Here is an 18624-nt window from a genome sequence, read left to right as displayed (position 1 = left end):
GATCACTGAGGCGCTCTCAGCCTCGTGCCATACTGCTGCTTCTCCCCGAGAGGTCCGCGTGCCTTTTCAGCATTCACACAGATAAAAGAACCAATTCATAAGAGCTACGGTGGTGATTTGGCTCTTCCGATTCCATTAACATACGACGAGATGGAAAAAAAACTCCCGGTTCAGTTTATCAGATACTTAATTGCCCGCAGAAGTTTGCAGACAGGATTTAGAGCTCACATCCGCACAAACAAAACAAAAAGATTCATGTGAATCGTTGGAATTTAAATGGGCTCCATCACTGAAATAAACAAAATCTGCTTGATGTTGGTCCCACATTTCATTGTTTGAAAGTGTTCGTGAATGGGAGAGCATCATCGTCACCATCAAGCTGATCAGGACTGTTAAATGTCCTCATTTGTGTCTTGAAGAATAAGCAGCAGCATTAGAAAACATTGCTCATTGGAAATGGATGGAATTCACCCATATTTGTCCTTTCCCCTCAATTCCAGACTGAAAACAAACCAAATCTCACAGCGGTGATCACAAAGCTTTAAAGGTTTGTTACCCAACGAGGCGGATAGAGAAAACAACCCATCTAACGCCCCATTCCTGGGAATCTAAGAACAAGCAGAAATACATCACCCCAGTACTATAGCAGCGGAGGCTGAGATCTGTTTAGAGGGGATGAAGGAACGTTGGCAGAAATCCGGACTCCCTCAGCAGCCTTTAAAATCATCTCAGCTTCAGACTGAGTCTCTAGATATTGATGTTTGGCTTCAGTCTTTTATAACAAAGACTTCTCGTGCATCAGTCCAACTTTTTGACACAATGTGTTTGAAATGAGCCAATATGATCCATCCAGGAACTATTTGTCAGGATTTAAGTGATTAAAGCAGAGTGGAGCCTTCAAAAATATGAATATGACTGAAATGAAAGAAGCTAGCAGATGCTGTGAAATGGAATCTATAACTTCTTGTTCATTATGGTGCATTTACTAATTATGAAATCTCAAAACGCCTCCTGGACTGACAGGTAGAATATAGATGGTGCCGGGGGAGTGGAGGAGCAGTAAATAATCATGGGCCTGGCCCTGGGACAGGAAAGGTGGGTGACGTGATAGTTTAGGGTTAGGGTGGTAAGCAACAGGTGGCCAGTGTCGGAGAGGCTCGGAATAACGGGGTGGGCTCAGGAATCCCAGCAACAATGTGCTGATGTGCTGCTGATGCTGGAGGTGGATTTTAGTTGATTTTTTCAACAGCAAGAGAGCAAATCACTGATTTGAATCACAAATCTAATGTTTCGCTGAACGGCTCGATCCTGCAGACGATTCTAAGATGATGAAAGTCCAGCTGAAGCTGATGTTTGTGCTCCATCAAAGATGTGAAGACACAGAGCCAAACGACGACACAAGAGCGTGAATGCAGCTCACTATCATGCAGCCAAATGGGAACTGGTCATCTGAGCACTGGCCACCAGCGCCTGCTGAAGCAGACCAGGCGCCGGTGACCCGTACCAAAGGAAATGGTTTGATAGTCACAAAGAGTTTTCTTTTATTCCGTTGGGTTGAGGTCATGAAGGCAGCCAAGGCTTCAGCCATAATGGACGTTGTTTTCAGTCATGACACAAGCTTCACTTTAATCCAGGAGACATGAATGATGGAAGGACAACATGGAAGGACACCATCAAGTACTTGGAGCCCTGCGAAGGACGCCCCCTTTTTCAATTCAAGTCTTTCTAAACAGATGGAAATTTCTTGAAAATGTTACTTTTGGAGGTTAAGGAGAGGTTTGTATTGAAAATAGTCATAAATTCCCATAAGTCCTACCTCAAGATGTCCTATATCACCGAACATGAATAAAAGAATTACAGCTTCGCTTCGCCATGTGGCCTGTTAACGCACAAAACGCTGCCTTGATAAATCATAAAAAATAACACGCAGACGGAATAAAGTCTCAGAAAAACATTTTATCCCTTCTCATCACCTCTGATTCAAACTTATTGAAGTAACACCCTCTACAAATGAAGCACAAATAACTGATAAAGATCAGAGAAATCTAATAAGAATCCAGAATTAGAAATGCAGCAGTAATATCTCTGAAACACCGTGTGTGTGCAAATATTAGACAGCAAAGTATAATTTCCCCCAAAGTGAATAATAATTAAAGCATTTAGCAGACATTGACAGAAATATGTTTTCCAATTAGTAGTAACAGCCCTCAGCAACTTCTGACATAAAGGCAGGTAGTGGGGGAATGAGATACTTCTGAAATTTATATTAAAAATGGAACATCGGGAACACAAGCCCAGTCATGTGACCTCTGCCGAAGGGGCCACTAGACTTTGACCAATTATTCTATATATGCTTTACAGAGCTGGAAGAGCTCCACTACACCTGCAGCGGAATTAGCGTTTCCTGTTTAGGAAGTGCTCAGATTGTAGCATCCTTTTGTAGGTGTGCTATGATTTCAAAAAGACTGTCTGAGGACTGCCCTCTGCCATCCACTTACACTTAGCATGAAAAACTCCACGGAAGACGAGTTTGGATTTTCTCCTGCACCTCTGCAGGGAAGACAGCAGCTACATGTAACGAGGTCTGTGGGCTTCACCTTGTTTGTTGTGTCTTGTCTCACCTCTGACGCCCTCGTGCTGAAGACCAATCCACATCTCTGGCTTTCCTCTGCAGCAGAGACCCAAAGTGCACCAATAAAACATCCGATGTTATTCTCACCACTGGATGTTTGTTTTTTTTCCACCTGCAACTTCAGATTACTGGCAGTTAGAACAAAGCAGGTTCTGTCGAGCGCCAAGCCTGGAGCTGGAAAAACAAAGCGTACGTTCTCCTGGTCGGAGCTCAACTCCTCACTGGGAAGCACCGAACACCCACAGGTGAACCTGAGCTCGTCTGATCCCCCGATTCCTCCCACCCCTCTGCTCGTGTTGCATCCTTCCACGGACGTGAACCCAAGCTTGAAGACGTAGACGACGCGCACGGCGGCATTAGCACCAGCCTTCGACAATTAGACACGGCAGGATTTTCAGTGGGGTCAGATGAGTCAGAATCCTGCGCACGCTCATTTTTTTCATCCAGAGCTTTGCCTTTATCGCTTTGCCAGGATTCATTGTGTTTCCAGCTTGTGCTGCATTCATCAGTCAGGCTTTACATGTGACACCTCTGAAGACCCAAATGTGAGGGTTGGCATTGACTAAGAGCAAATAATCAATAAGAGCTCGTTTATTAGCTGGTCTGAGTTGCAGTTCCACTCATAAAAGGATGGAGATGTCTTCTCTGAAGGTCTAGATTCGTTAAAATGGGCTGTGAAAAGGAACTGAATAAAAGGTATAGAACATTTCAGTCCTTTCAGCAGCCTGTCAGAGGTCAATGTTTCAAAGTTAAAGGAAGCTGACTATTGCATTGAAACGTGCCGTATTGTACGATCACACCGCCTCATTGCCGAGCAGCGTATTCATTTTGCTCATCCATTTTTCCCAGAGATCAGCTCCAGCTTTAAAGCGGCGTTTTGCTTCGGCGGGATTTTCTGCTCTATGAAAGTGATGCGCGTGCTCTCCGAAGCTCCTCATTCTTTTCACCTCCTCGCTAACACATGGAGCGGGGTGGATAATACACTGTGTTCTCAGCTGACCTTGAAAAGCCTTATTTTTACACATAAACCCCGGCACCCCAACAGCCAATCAGCTGCCAAATACCCTTGATTAATAGCGTTTCACCTCCTCCGTATTTCTCATCAGGCTCTTAGGAAACTCCCCGGAGTTCTCCTCTGCCCAGAAACATTAAATATTCATCTCTCCATCATTTCAATATTTAACTCAATCAAATGGTAGCAGCAGATAAAACTAACAGTAATTATCTATGCAGCGGTGGGGCGGTTTATTTAGTGTCATGAGTGACAGCTGGGAAGGACGCTGAATGCCGGGGGAATGTCTAATGCCCCCCCCCCCCCCCTCTTGTTTTGCCACTTTTCCTTCCCTTTCTCCAGTTTTTCAAAGCTTCCTTTAACTTAAAAGAGAAGCGATGACACGTCCTAAGAAGAGTTTTGGAAGTGCAACATCCACTTTTGGAGGAAAATAAAAAACCAACCCCCCCAACAGACCCATTCACAGCCAGTGTCTTCCCTCAGACGGACAGAATGAGATAACACAGCTCGCCGTTCCTCTTTAGATGTTTAGATATGCAGATAGTGAATGTCACATTTTTGATTTTGGTCTGCCACTTGAATGCAAATGACATTATATCATTGGGAACGGGAGCTGGAGCTGCTGCAGTAAAGCCGCTGAGAAGATTAGAGTCCCCCTCACTGAAAAGTTCTATTTGCCTATTTTGCTAATTGACCATGAAAGTAATAAACTACTCAATGCAAATTGTTTTTCTCCCGGAATATTTGAACCGTGGTTCCTCCTGCTTGAAACTGCAGGGCCACTGCGCACCATGTTGAGTACTTCTAGGGTCAGAAAGCTAAAATAATCATGTTTTTATGGTGCATCGTCCTCTTCGACTGTTTGTTTGTTCACTTAGCTGTAAGAAATTTCCACAAATTCTGACGTGGCTCCACTTTCAAGGCTTTAATTTAATAGAAGACAAACAGATTCAAATATACTTTTGAGTATAGCTGTATTTGTATTCATTTCATTCCTCTATTGGCAACACCCCTCTTTCCATTAAATATTATTGGATGCAGTGGTGGTGGTGGTGGTGGGGGGGGGGGGGGGGGGATACCTGACAATCCCAACAAATTCTTTGATGCTTGAATGAGAAGCAGGTTGGAAATTGGCCCATGGTCACCAGTAGAGGCTGCCAAATCTGACACGCTGATGCATGTGTGTCACCAATATTGTGATTCATTTGCGTCAACGTGATGTCATTTTCTTCTTCACCTATCATGTTTAGTGCATATTCTTCCATATTCTTCCTTCTCTACTGTGAAAACGGCGTCGGGTTAAATTCAGACGGCGAAATCTCACTGGATTCCGAGTTACTAGCGCGTAGAAATCGTCTGTGAGACTGTGGCAGGAGTGAAAGCACGTTGGAACACTTAAACTGAGCAGGTAACCTCAGATTCATCTGCAAAACTCCTGCAAATGCAATAAAGTGTAAATATGTGTAAAAATGAAAACAGACACAATCACATCCGCGTCCACAATCCTTTTCATTCCAAGATTTGGGAAAAAAAGGAAAATCTGTGTTATTTGCTCCTCTTCCCTCTTAAATGTGGTGACATTGAATGCGGAGTCACTTGGGCAGAGAGAACGGCGGGTGCCCATAGGCTGGTGGCGCATCGCCGTGCTGGATGGGTGTTTTCACGCGTCACCAGTGGGCGCCTCTTCCTGCGCACAAAGAGAGCGCAGCCCGGGGATGCGCACAATGTGAGGCTCCGCTCAGAGGCACCGCTGTCCTCCTCTGCGCCTTGCCAGCATCTTGTGGAGTGTAATACGAGGAGCTAGCAGATCTCCGACACGGAGGCGTGCGTCCTCCTCACGCCGCAAACTCACTGTAAGTGTGGAATTATACGATTGCTGAGACCCATCTCTGAAGCCCGAGAGAGACGGAGCAGGATTGAAACTGCATGAGCAGAGAGCGACCCGTCCGATTTGGCTGCTGGGAGCGCAAGAGTTGCCGCGAGAGGAGCCTGAAATAGATCCAACATCCAACCGATACTGGAATTACATTCAAGGCAGTTTAATGAAGAGGAAAAAATCCCACCGCACAAGTAAGTGAATGAGTGGTGATTCGCACCGTTTCCTGTTTTCTCCCAACATGAAAGGGAATGACATTAAGTTTTTCTTAATATAAAAAGTTAATCCGTTTAAAAATCTCTCATTTCCAAGAGTCTAAAAATCCGAGAGCAGAGGTGGTGGTCACAAAGCACATGTGTGCGTGGTGCTGATGCTTGCGTTTTTAGACCAGCCTCGAATGCTTCGCACGGTCGTGCTGGGATTTCTGCTGCTGGGGCTCATTGCCTTAATCGAGGACAAAGTCCATATGGTGCTGCTCTGCTCAGTCACATCAGGACGGTCCCCTCTCCGCGTTAACTAGTTTACCACGGTGCTTTTGGTCCCCGTCGAGGACTCTGTAGTTTAGACTCAAGTAGAGAAAAATCAGGCGTCTGAAATAATGTTGGAGGGCATTTGATATTTAATAGATCTGCTCCCGTTTACTGAGGAAAGCAAATGTTTTCCAGCAGTGTTGTTTTTCCCAGCGGTGCTGCAAGGACGTCCACAACCGTGAGAGGAACTCCTGGACTCACCCTGCTCCATCTTCAAAGGATCATTCTGCAGGAATAGTAAACATTCCCTGCCCGCTTCATCTTTATTCATGGGCCTTTTACACATATCTGAGCACTGACCAAATGAGAGGTGAGACGTGTCTCTGAAGCCACGCCGTGAATTATTTCCTAACACGACATCCAACACACAGAGGTTTGAATAAAAGAAAATTAAAAAAAACAACCTTTGATTGAACCGGGGCGGCTTTCTCAACACGCAGCCATTTAGGACCTCAGCAAGGCTGTGAAATAGATTGAACAGCATAAAGAAACATGTGCAGAGCCGCTCGAGTGTCCCCGTCTCTGACCTATAAGTCATGTTGGAGGCTGAATCTGGGATGAGGGTCTGCAAGGCTGATGATGGGCTTCAGAAATGGATCACTGCTTCCTCTTCTTTTAAGTGCACTTACTCCCGTACACCCCCCCCCCCCCCTTCCGCGTGAGGCAGCGGCTGAGGGCTGCAGCCGTGCTTAACATTGAAGACAGCCACTGGGGGCATCTCGCCGGCGTCCAAGGACCCAGCCTTTCTTTGTCCTACGCCGATCTCTATTGTTTGCTCCACATCCAGAGCACATGTGTCATGTTTACTGTGGTAAACAGGCATCTGAGATGCAACAGACAAGAAACTCGATGGCGGTTCTGAAACTGACAGATTCGATTTTAGGAAAATCGCACATGCTCAAATCTGACGTCACAGTAATAGGAATGCCCGACGCATCAGCCGTGCACCTGCCGTCTCGGCTCTTTTTCTTCTTTAAAGCCCCCCGACTGACTGAAATGATGCGAAGGCAAAGTCTCGGGGGGGGGAAATGGGCCTTTATTCGGGGATGCTAATGCAGCAGCTGCTCAGCTCAGGCTGGGGACGACAATATGAGATACAGTTTCATCTGAGATCCCACAGTTTGTCGTGAGACTCGTCACTCATTCACCTGAGTTTTCATGCAGGAGCTGCGCTACAGTCAAAGTCAGCAGTCCCTCTTTCGTTTGGAAGGTTCTGTTCTGTCCGGGCCCGGAGGTGTCGGAGCGCCGCGAGGTTCTGCCTCCCGAGCTCATCTCCTCTGTGTGTGTTTGCCGTCTTTGTTGGATAATGTAAAGCAAAGAGAGGCAGAGTCCCGCGCAGCCAGGGGAAGTGGAGCGGCATCAGCCTGCTGTTGATCGTGGCTCCTCCCTTCATTTGCAACAGCGCGCAGCAGCTGTGGATTCAGATGGAGGCCGTCCCTGGTGGCTGATCCTGGTCTCCCCGCTTGTCTCCCTCTTATAATTGAGAGCACGGCAGAAAAAAAGACAATAACTTAATGGAAATGAATGTAGCGGTGGTTATAGCGAGTCGTGGGTTTGTTGGACTTAAAGAATGTGTTTTTGCGTGGCGTGATCCCTCCGGATCCGCCTGCTCTGTATATCGCCAGTGATCTGGACTTTGAGCTTTGAAGCCCCCTCTTCCCTTCCTTATTACATTCTTTTGCAATTATGTTGCCCTCATGGGGGAACTGGATGCCTTTAACCACCTCTCCTATCAATTATGTGCCAAACAACAGCCCCACTAACCAAGAAGCCATCTCATTTACTCTGGAATGCATTTAGCCAACGACTTCCATTAGGTTTAGATTCTGTGGAGGTGAGCGGCCGACGCCTCATTACCTTTGGCCGAGCAATCTTTTCCTCATCATTTCGGTAGAGGAGAGAAAAGTAAATGCTGTCAACTTTGTCACCGCCATCTTGGAAATGTTCCTTCGTTTCTTCAGGCTCTTTTCATGTTTCCATATTATTGAAGGTTTGCTTAAAATTCTGGTGCAGCCGTGTGATTGGAAGTTTTCATGGAAGATGAAAACGGGGCAAAATGGCACAAATGAGACATATTAGGCTTTTTAATGAGCCGTTAAATTAGAAACACGTTAACCAAAAAGATGCTGGAATCGAGTGAATCGAAGGACATGTTTTGCGGGCTCCAGGATTTAGCGGTGCTCGTTTACACGTCTCCATGGCAGCGTAGCACCGACTCACAAAAATTCCTTTTGAAGACGTTTCACTCTCAGGATGGTGAAAAGTTGCCGATTGATGTGTTTGGATAAAGAGGTTGGACTCTTGCTGAATTACCGCGCTCCCAGCAGGCTTTTTTTTTTGGCTTGAACTGTGTAATCCAATGTGAAGGCTTTTTAGAGTGGCAAAACTCAACCCAAATTTTCAAGGACACCAGGAAATCCACTCTGAATCTCGCTGTGTTTGCAGTTGGGCCAGATGAGGGACAATTACTGGCACTGGGGCAGTTGAGCTACGCCAACAGTAGCACTTAGGTTATGACCAGATAAATGAGATCATCTGAACCACCAGAAAGAAAAATTGTGTCACGGAACACCACGGCGCTCCTCCTTCAGATTAGAGTACCGCTATTATTCGTGTCCACGGCCACAATCTGACAACCACAAGTTGGTGAAACAATGACGAGTTAGTTTTTAGGTCTGTTACGAAAGATAGCCTCAGGGTTAATCCACATAACAGGGTTGTGTTGTTAGCATTGGTGGAATTCTTAATCCAGAGAGGCATATCACTTTCCACTTACTGTGATGTAGGTCAGAGCTTGAGCAAAGCCCCCAGTTCCACTAATACTACAATTACAGCCCTCAGACTCTCCATTCCACCTCCTTCCTTTTAAATAGCCATTTAGGTCATAGATCAATGGCAAGATATCAATATCTGATGTATCATTTCATAGATAACAGGCCTTTGCTTGGAGGTCAGAGGTAGCAGATTTATTAGTTGGAAATATTATGGAGGATTCATTTGAGAAAACGGTAGAATTCTTATGCCATCAAGACTTGGGCTGTTCCATACAGTCTTGACCGTAACATTCCATTTATAGCATCAAAATTGATTTTTCTCATCAAGAGAGCAGTAAAATCTCCTAAATTTGGTCAAATATAATATAGAGGCTGAATTTCAGCATTTCAGTCTTACGGTTTGAAAAGGAGTAGAAAGAATGTTGAAACGGCCCTTAGACGGATAAAAATAAGGTTCTCACACACAAGGTCTCACTTCAGTGGAGAAGGACAATAACAGGCTGCAGTTTAGGTGGAACACCTACGTCTGGAGGGTGGAGACAGCGTTTGGATGGGGACAACAGTCGGCCGTTGCCCCAGCAACACGCGCAAAGCTGCTGGAACATCATCCGAATCATCTTCTGGCGATGGTCCGAGCTGCAGAGAACCTGCTCATCTTCTGACTCCACCAGGGTTGGTTCATAGATGTGCTGTCAGATAGACAGCCAGAGGTTCCATAAAAAAGAGGAAAAAGCTGTTTTCTCTTTTTTCCAGCCCTTCTGATTTGTACTGAAACTGTCTCGTTGCTGCCGGTCTAGAGCGAAACCCTAATCAAGTCCAAATTAACCATTTCTTTTAAAAAATGTGGCTGCAAATCATGTCTAAACAGACAAGTGCTGCGGTTTTAAATAATTGGTGTCCTTGGTTAATAATACTGGACGTCCTCCTCAGTACTTACATCCCATTAGAAGTAAGTCGTAACATCCATCCCTGCTGCGTAGGTTTTTTGATGCAAAGAAAAAAAGCGTTGTATATTTTCTGTTGATCTGAGGAAGCGCGGTACATATAGGAACCTTGCTTCCATTCAGCCTGCTGCCAAAGCCGTTGTTAACCGCTGCATTTGGTGGAGCGCTGCGCCCCGGTCTGCCAGCTCCCATTAACAGTGAAATCTGGAGAGAAAAGTATGTTTTGAGCTCCATCATTTCCCTCCTTACTTCCTCTTTAAGGGGGCAGAATGGAGCTTGTTAGGAGAGATGAAAAATGCAGCGCAGATGAAAACAGGCTCATTTAGCGGCTGTTTCTTCTCCTGCACCACCTGAAAATCACACTGGCACCTTTTATCCTGAGGGGTTCCTTTGTTGCAGAACCCCCATCACCATGCAGCCTCTTAATTCCTCAAGATTCATTCTCCTTTCATTTCCCATAACTCCAGAATAGTCGCGAGCATTACCTTTAGCAGCGCCGCGTACTTTAGCCGGCTGCTTTTTATTCCTGCTGAGTGTTTACTGTATTTGCATCCAAATGTCACATTTTAATCACATCCATAATTATTTTCCCTTCAGATTGAAAGTCTTGTATACAAGTGGGAGCAATCCATTCACATGCAATTGGATGAGAGACTTATTAGCCTTCGGCAACTAAAGATGATGTCACCATGGAAACAAATTGTTCTGCTATCAATCACCGGATGCCTTGCAGGTAAGATACTTGAACTGGGATTATATTGGTGTCTCAGTGAATACATTGTCACAGTTGATGTCACGACATCATCTCTCCTGTCTCTGTCATGTATATTTATTAATAATCAGACTAAATACGCTGCTGCTCATTCTTACCCGAGCCTGAACGCGGCCTCCCACCATCGTGTCCTTCAAGACTGCCAATTTGCAGCGCCGCAAAGGGCAACTGGGATTCTGTTCTTGTTTACGGCCCGTCCAGATCATTATCAGAATCCATGCAAAGAATTCAGCCCTGCAGTTTAGCAGCAGCTACTTGCCCCTCTGTCTCCTCCTGCCCTTGTGTGGCCACCTGGGATTGGCGCTTCAGGAGTGCAGATGCTCCACCCGAATGTCAACCCTTGTTTAAATGACATTGTAAATCTCGATGAATGTTATTCAAATTGGCTCGCAGGCGATTCACCCCCAGCACTCGAGGGAGAGCGACCCAGGCAGACTCACCTTCCTCGTGGCCGACGCCTATAGGTGCTACTTCTTATTCAGCGTTGTGATCATACTCTTAGAAGCCCTCGAAAATCACTACAGGCTGATAACGACCATTGTGACTGTCGCAGAAGTGGCGTCTGGCCTTGTCATCGAGGACGTGCACAGGCGGCTCTTTGTTCTTTGAGTCTGTCAAAAGAAAAAAAGAAGCCAAAGTCAAAGAAAAACACGACCATAAACTTCGCTGCAACGCATTGTGTTTTCACTGAATTGGAGTCTATTTTTACCGTTAGATTACAAGACAAAATAACGTTTTAACCCAGTTCACAGGAGCAGCACTCCACCTGTTCGCTATTTCTGGTTCTTCTCACGTCATTTATCCATCTGTCATACATTTTGATTACTTTGCAAATGATTACCTCCTACAAAGTGCTAGCCACACGCTGCAGTCTGCTAGCAGTAGGATGTTAATTAGGTCGTGGCAGATGAGTCCAGCCTTATGGCCTCAATTAACCACTGCATGTATAATATGGCATGGAGATTCAGAAAAATCAATCTTTGCTGTATTTATCAAAGAAATGACCCAACAGGGAGCGTTTAAAGCCCTCCCCTCTGCACATCCTAATATTTAGGTAATAAAAGATTTGTTACATACCTGCAGCATTTTTTAATACTCTTGAAGCGTCAAAAGGGACCTTTGAATCGTGTACATTTTTTATTGTCTTGGATGGTAATAAAATATATATAGATGATGAAGAGCCTCGTGAAAAAATACGTGCGACGGTCACATTAAGGTGCAGTTACACGCACAGTGGAAATATAACGTATCAGCAACATCAGGAAACGCATCATCAGGCTAAGTGGAGCAGCAGCAAAGTGTGCGTGCGAACGTGCACGCACGCGCGCACTCACAGTGATCTTGGGGACCATCCAAAGGTACTTTTGTGCTGGGTGCTGTTTGCGGGGGAGCTTTGTTCAGAGCAGCTGATGGAATGCTTGAAACAGCCGTGTACACAGGCGGGACGTTACCAGAGCTCAGCGAGACGAAGCACTTTTTTCACTGTCGGTGCTTCGGTACAATTTTTCCAGGTTTACTCAAAGAGGCACTTTCCTGACTTGTATTACTCTCAATGCTCTCCCCCCCCCCCCCAGCCTGCACAGAGGATGTCATATTTCAAGGGCCGAGATGGAAGACTGAGCCAAGTGACCTCATTTTGTCGATCAACACGCCGGACCAGCGCGCGACCATCACGTGCGAGGCAGAAGGAAGTCCTCCTCCACAGTATAGGTAAATTACCACATCAAAGTTGTGTTACCCACGAGTCTCGGCTCTTCCGTCTACCCCCTTTGAACGTGCTGCGTACTAAGAAGCTGTTGCTGCCTAATTGCTTGTGAATCTTTAGTGCTGCTTTCATGGCAATCAAAGAGGTTATTGATAGTGCTGATTGCCATTGATTTGTCATAGAGCGCTTTCGGAGCATAAACGTTGGACAGAGATTAGGTGCCATCCGGGTAAAAGGCAGGCTTCAAAGTGTGGCTGCCTAATGGAGCATCCAGTTCTAATTGAAGGGGGCTTATCTATTTCCAGCCTGAGCTGTGATGTAGGTTGATGTGGCTGATGAATATGCCAACACCTCAGAGATGCAGTTAACTTCATTAATGCTCCGATTAATGCTGCACGGCTAAAGTTGATGGTTGCATTATGCAGCGTGGCTTAGGAAATCATTATTGGGGGGAAAAGAAGAGTCCTGTGAATCATTTGCTCCACAGATCCATTAATGTCTCCCAAATCTGCCCCATGGTGCAGAGAGCTGCCTGAATAGTTGCCTGCATCGCTCCTATTGTGGTAGATTGCCTTTCAGAGCTTGGTCAGCAGCATGTAGACACGCAGCAGGCAGGGGCAGGCAGGGGGGAGGCAATAACCTTGTGAGTGACATTCTGTTAAATGCCTACATTTCCTATAATGCATTTTAGATGAAAACATGGTCTAGACACAGCAGCAGCGGCGGGGGTGTCATTACCCCCGCTGCAGAAGCCGAGCTGTCCCAGGATGCAGCTCAAACCATCGCTGGCATCCTCTCACCTGCAGCCTGATACTTCCTGACATTTGCTGGTGTTGGGAAAAGGTGTTTTTTTTTTTTTTCCCGGTGGTTTGTGATGTTGAATAATGTGTGAAGGCCGTTTTGCTCAGGATGAGCTGTAACTTTGCTTTGCTCGAGCAGACGCGCCGAGCAAAGATGAGTGAAACGTTGAAGCGGCTCCAATCAAAATTTAACGTGAACAATGAATCAAAGCGCGTGACGTGACAAAGGTCACTCCTGATGGAGTCGGGACGCTGTCGGGACGTTTCAGCACCACGGGCTCCATCGTTCTTCTTTTTTTTTTGGTCTTTTCCAGCTGTTTGGATGCAAGATTTATGGTGGAGTGTAATTCCATTCCTAATGTCTGGATTAGCTTCAGGAAAATGTTCCAACGTCACATTTCCCAAAACCTCAGCCAGGACAAGATGGTTCCTGTTTTTGGAATATTTATTTTTAGATTTATGAACGCTATTCAGTACAGCCTCATGAACTAAAGTATTCTTGACAGAATTCCATTAAAATTGTAGCAAATTAATGAAGACGTCTATGCTGCATGATTGTGATGTCTTAAAAATCTTGATTTGGCCGCTGTATTACCGTGGAAGGCTACTTTACCTCGGAAGACGCAGCGTGCGAAAGGGAACCCAGCTCCCCATACAGCTGAGGAGCCTCGTGGAGTTGAACCACAGCAGATCTCCAGATGCTGCAGATGCCGAGCACTTGAAGGCAAAGTGACCAGTTGCCGCCTGGAATCTGTGGCAAAGACATCAGAGGAAATGTCGCCGCGAGGCTAAAGTGAAAATCAAAGCCGAGATTCCACAAATAAATAATAAAAATAAGGCTAAAATAGTGCCACTCTTCAGCAGTAAACTGTCTGTTAACTGCTGCTTGTTTCCAATGGATAACCAGGGTCGGGGGGTCGTTGGAGCATATCCCAGCACGGACAGGTCGCCAGACTATCACACACACCATTAACTCACACACTTATAGAGGCAATTCAGAGGCTAATCAAGCTAATGTGCATGTCTTGGTGAGAGTCATAATGTTTTTGGACTGTGGGCACTAACTGACAGGCACGGAGCCAGTTGGTGTGGCCCCTCTCACTTATTGGAGCTGCAGTAAATCAGCTCTTTTGCTATATTGAATCTCTAAGTTTATTTTTGCCGGGTGAAATAGCTGCGCTCCACTTCTGAAAGCTGGTCAGCTTGGTTATAAATAAAAAAATATATACGTCTGAAGTTTCAAACGGAGGTTTGAGTGAGTAAACTCACCGCTGCGGATTGACACTTCCAGTAATGCTTTTAAAGACACTCTCCTCTTCCTCTTAATTTTACTTTGAGGAGAGGGTCTTTTTTTAAGCTTTATTTAGGTTTCGTCACATCTGCCGACACTGACTGCCCCTGACTTGTTTCCCCTCAAGCAACGACGGGCCTGTTTTGTCATGATGACAAAGCAGCGAGCATAAATTCTTATCAATTTATTTCACACATTGACACTAAAGTCGTACCTCAAGATGTTCCGACATCTGAGGCAGGGAAAAAAAGACCTTTAAGGAAGCGCTTGTGCTGACTTTCACCACTGCAGACAGTGATTAGCTATGGCAACTGGGGCCTTTTTACTTTCTGAGTTGCTCACTTGATTTTCTTGGTTACTGTTGCAATTAAGAAGGAATTATCTATTTGGTTTCCACTGACTTCGACCGTGCGACTTCTCATGCATTTGTTTGCATTAGCTTGTCAATTAGCCTGTTTTCCCTTACATTTTATGATGATATACGTAAAACAGAGCGCAAGGCCACAGGTCTGTCTTCAAAACAGCATCTTTGAGCACCTTTTTGCATCCGCTCATCCATCGTCACACCCAAAATTGTCTTTGCGCCCTGAGCTTCGGCGCGTTAGCTTCATCTCGTCTCATTTTGTTCCCACCACCTTTCTCTGCTCCACTTCACCCACTCGGGGACACGGTGGATGTACAAAAGGCAGCCGTGACAGTTGTTCAGTTGACAAATGGTTGAGTGCAGCGTCGGAGCACACTCCAGCGCCCCGGGAGCTGTTTTTATGAATACACCTGTCACTGTGTTTACTATGAATCTGCCGCAACAGCGGATCAAGGGCACGCCAGTGATTGGAAAGCGGGAACAAATAGTTACCGTGGCTGGTGTCCGTCATCATGCTAATGTAGCTTCAGGCACATGCAATTTGCGACGGAACGGAGACATGGGAAAGTCATTAACAGATACCAGGAAGTGGTGGCATATATGGTGGGAGGGTGTGTGTGTGTGTGTGTGTGGGTGGGGGGCACAATATCGGGCTCATTTATGGATTGAAAATAACACTTTAGAAATAGTTTGCTTACATTTGCGTTGAAGGCCAAGTGAGCCCGTTGTACGAACAGACAGCACCACTCAAAAATTATGAGTGTTTCAGCGGTTGAAATTCCATTAGCGGCTCTCAACTGTGAGTGTGTGTGAGTGTGTGTGTGTGTGTGTGTGTGTGTGTGTGTGTGGTCTGTGTGGTCACTGCCGACTCTCTGTGGGTGTCTGGCCTGGAGGAGGGCCAGGTGAGCCAGCGCCGCAGAACACTCCCCAGTTTATTTGATGAGGAGACCTCATGCAAAATTGATGTGGACCTCAAGGTCACGGGGAGTTCATTGCGAGCGTGCTCGGATCATCTCCCGCCCGCAGCGCGCCGCAGTGCACTTCCAGGTCTGTGAGACAATACCGTAAGCTCCCCTTCAGCTAATATGGTGGCGGAATTCAATATGATCGAGCTGCAACCAGGACCTCCGCTCGGGCCCTTCACCTCTCTGGGTTGACTATTGAAGTTGGTATTTGAATAACAAGTGAGGAAGAAGCGTGTGCTGTGATGCGTTGGACAAGGCTGACAGCACTTATTGATTATTGTTTTTCTTTTAGCCCTATTAACAACTAGTCTAATCTACAGTAATGACGCTGTTATAACACGAGCCCATTCATTAACCTCCAGTAATCTGTTCATTATTATGACAGCTCGTCCCACATTATTTTGAAAAACCAAAAACCCTGTGAAGGCGGGGCCTGCTGTGGTCACGCCTGTCACGTCGTACGGCATCAGAGGCCATCTGAGACGTTGGTGCAGTCGGCTGTCCCCTGGGCTCGGCGTGGGATCAGTCCATTTCCCTCTCCCGGGGTTCAATCATCCCGGGTGGCAGGAGTCTAACTAGCTTCCTATCCTTTTCCATTTAACCTCCTCCCCTCTTTCACATACAATAATCCAGCCGTGGGCTCCAATAGAGAAGGAAAGGGAGTGGGGACAGTGCAAATAAGGACCGCAGCACGATGGCCGATTACGATGAAAATATCCAGTCAGAGCATTTTTTCGTAAAACGTGTTAAACCTGTGGTGACGGAGCAGTGATGTAATGATAATTGGAGGGGTGGGGGGGGGGGCTGCAGAACGCTGTGTGATGGCTACAGGATTAAAAACAGCTTTGTCTTTGTCTCTGCACGGAGCGCCTTTAAGACTGCATGAGGCATCACTGGAACTGCCTGTTAGTTTGCCCGGGAGGAAAAATATAGTTATTGATTTTTTTCCCTGCTTATCTTTGGAATTGCCATTTCACAGGTCTGTCACCGATGCAGAATAACACACAGCATCGCCATCATTCTTAGTTTCTCCCACCCTGGAAGCAAGATCTTCTTCTTTTTTAATGCTAATAATTCTCATGATCTTTTCCATCCACAGCCAGAACGAATCTTTTGTTTGGTCTTAATCTCATTTCTTCCCTCCTCCTCCTCGGTCCACAGCTTGTAGCCTGTCGTTCTGCTGTCTGATTCACAAAGCCCCATCACCCCATGCCCCCCCCCCCCCCCACCCGTCCACGGCCATCATGCCCCTCCACCACGATAAGGTCAATGTTCAGGCTGTAGATGGTAGATGTGAACATCTCAAATCAGCATTCGGATCAACACTATCAAGAGATTAATTGTGATTAATTGTTGATGCTTCTGGACCCGTCAAGCCCGGCAGAAAAACTGTGACCTCTAACCCAAAATGGTAACCATAGAGACAGGATTAGAGGTATTACATCCTGATTATATGTGATCTACTGTAGACAGGATACACTTGGATCCAGTTAGGTTGTTTTGACTCAGAAGTCAAAATTGATTTTAGTGTTTAGAGTAAATGAATTAACAACATTTAATGCACGTGCATTTACACAAGTAGACGAGACCTAAAGTCCACGCAGAGCTTTGGATCTGATGGGAATAATAAGGGAGGGAATGCAGTGAGGTGAGGAGATTTCCGTCTATTTGACAGACATGAAGCACATGAATGTTCTTTCCTCCTCACAAACCTTTTAGAGAAAAGCTCAGCCTTGAATTGTGACTCATCGGGCACTTTTGCAGCCTAACGTCACATTGTTGCATCTCACTCATGTTTAAGCTTAGCAAACCCAGCCTATGGCAACGCTCCTGTTATTCACTTTGGTTTTTTAGGCCCTCGCAAGCTGGTTTCAAACATTTGGGCAGACAAAAGCAGCTCCGGTGGAGCTCTTAGCGTAGACGCAATAGCAGAAATTGGAGTTTTGCCCTTGTCTCCGTCGTGGCGAAGCCGCTCCGTCAACCACCGGATATCCAGAGCTGATCTGAAGGGGAGCAGCGCACGTTAGACTTTCAGGCGCTCTTCATCAGCGCAGCAGTGATGCAGCAGGCTGACCGCGCTCTCTCTGGGTGCTTTTAAAGGTTACCTTGTCTTTCTTTATCACCCCAAAAAAACAGCCTCTTCAGTAAAAACCAATCTAGAGACGAGCTAAAACCCACCACATCGGATGTGTTGGACTTTAGAGTCACGGTTCTGCTGTCCTCCACAGAACCTGCTGTCACATTCAGATTCCTCTCTTAATAACACATGAGCAACTCTTATTACGCACCTTTTGTCCTCTCAGCATGATGTGAGTAGAGCGATCGAATCGATACCTGTGATAAACACTCTGAGCGCGCGTCTCCGGGGGTCCGAGCCACTGATTGTGTTTGCGTTTCTCCAGATGGTCACTAAACGGAACAGTCATTGATCCTGGGAATGACTACCGGCGTCACATGTCTGGGGGCAGCCTGATCATTAGCGACCTGGACAAGGACCAAGACACCGGGGTCTACCAATGCACAGCCGTCAACACGTGGGGGGCCGTCCTCAGCCGCAGAGCCAGCCTGCGCTTCGCATGTAAGTGATTCCACAAACGCGTCCGTGCGTCCGTCAACTCTGGACGGACGTTATCACAAGCTGGCGTCTAATTCTCCGTGTTTCACACCAGCCCGAGTGATCTGTGGTTGTTGTTGTTGCCCTTTTTTTTCATTTAATATTCCACTTCCTCATTCAGATTGCCCGCAAATAGATTTTCGAGATGAGAAATTGTAATTGAATGAAATGTCACGCGCACACACACACCCCACCCCCACACACACACACACACACACACGCACAGAGAATGGGCGAGGCCTCCAACTGCGCATGAACTCTATTGATTCTCATTTGTGCCTCCAGCTCTGACAGCGGCGATGCTCACCCTCATCCGCCTCATATTTTGAGATCGACTCTTTCAAA

At 46.2% G+C, this 18624-nt stretch overlaps 1 protein-coding gene across 1 annotated transcript in view; it reads left to right on the top strand.

Moving 5' to 3' along the window:
- Nucleotides 1-5286: 5286 nt before the first annotated feature.
- Nucleotides 5287-18624, top strand: part of cntn3b (contactin 3b) — a 35674-nt gene continuing 22336 nt past the window's right edge. Inside the window, exons 1-4 of the mRNA XM_057030453.1 lie at nucleotides 5287-5714; nucleotides 10366-10501; nucleotides 12115-12250; nucleotides 18068-18243. Of these exons, the coding sequence (XP_056886433.1) occupies nucleotides 10405-10501; nucleotides 12115-12250; nucleotides 18068-18243 (409 nt within the window). The 5' untranslated portion in view covers nucleotides 5287-5714; nucleotides 10366-10404. The remainder of the gene's footprint in view (nucleotides 5715-10365; nucleotides 10502-12114; nucleotides 12251-18067; nucleotides 18244-18624) is intronic.

This window comes from Takifugu flavidus, chromosome 4, assembly GCF_003711565.1.
Source record: "Takifugu flavidus isolate HTHZ2018 chromosome 4, ASM371156v2, whole genome shotgun sequence".
Taxonomy (NCBI): Eukaryota; Metazoa; Chordata; class Actinopteri; order Tetraodontiformes; family Tetraodontidae; genus Takifugu; species Takifugu flavidus.
The sequence above is the reverse complement of the archived record's forward strand: the minus strand, read 5'-3'. Positions and strand labels throughout refer to the sequence as shown.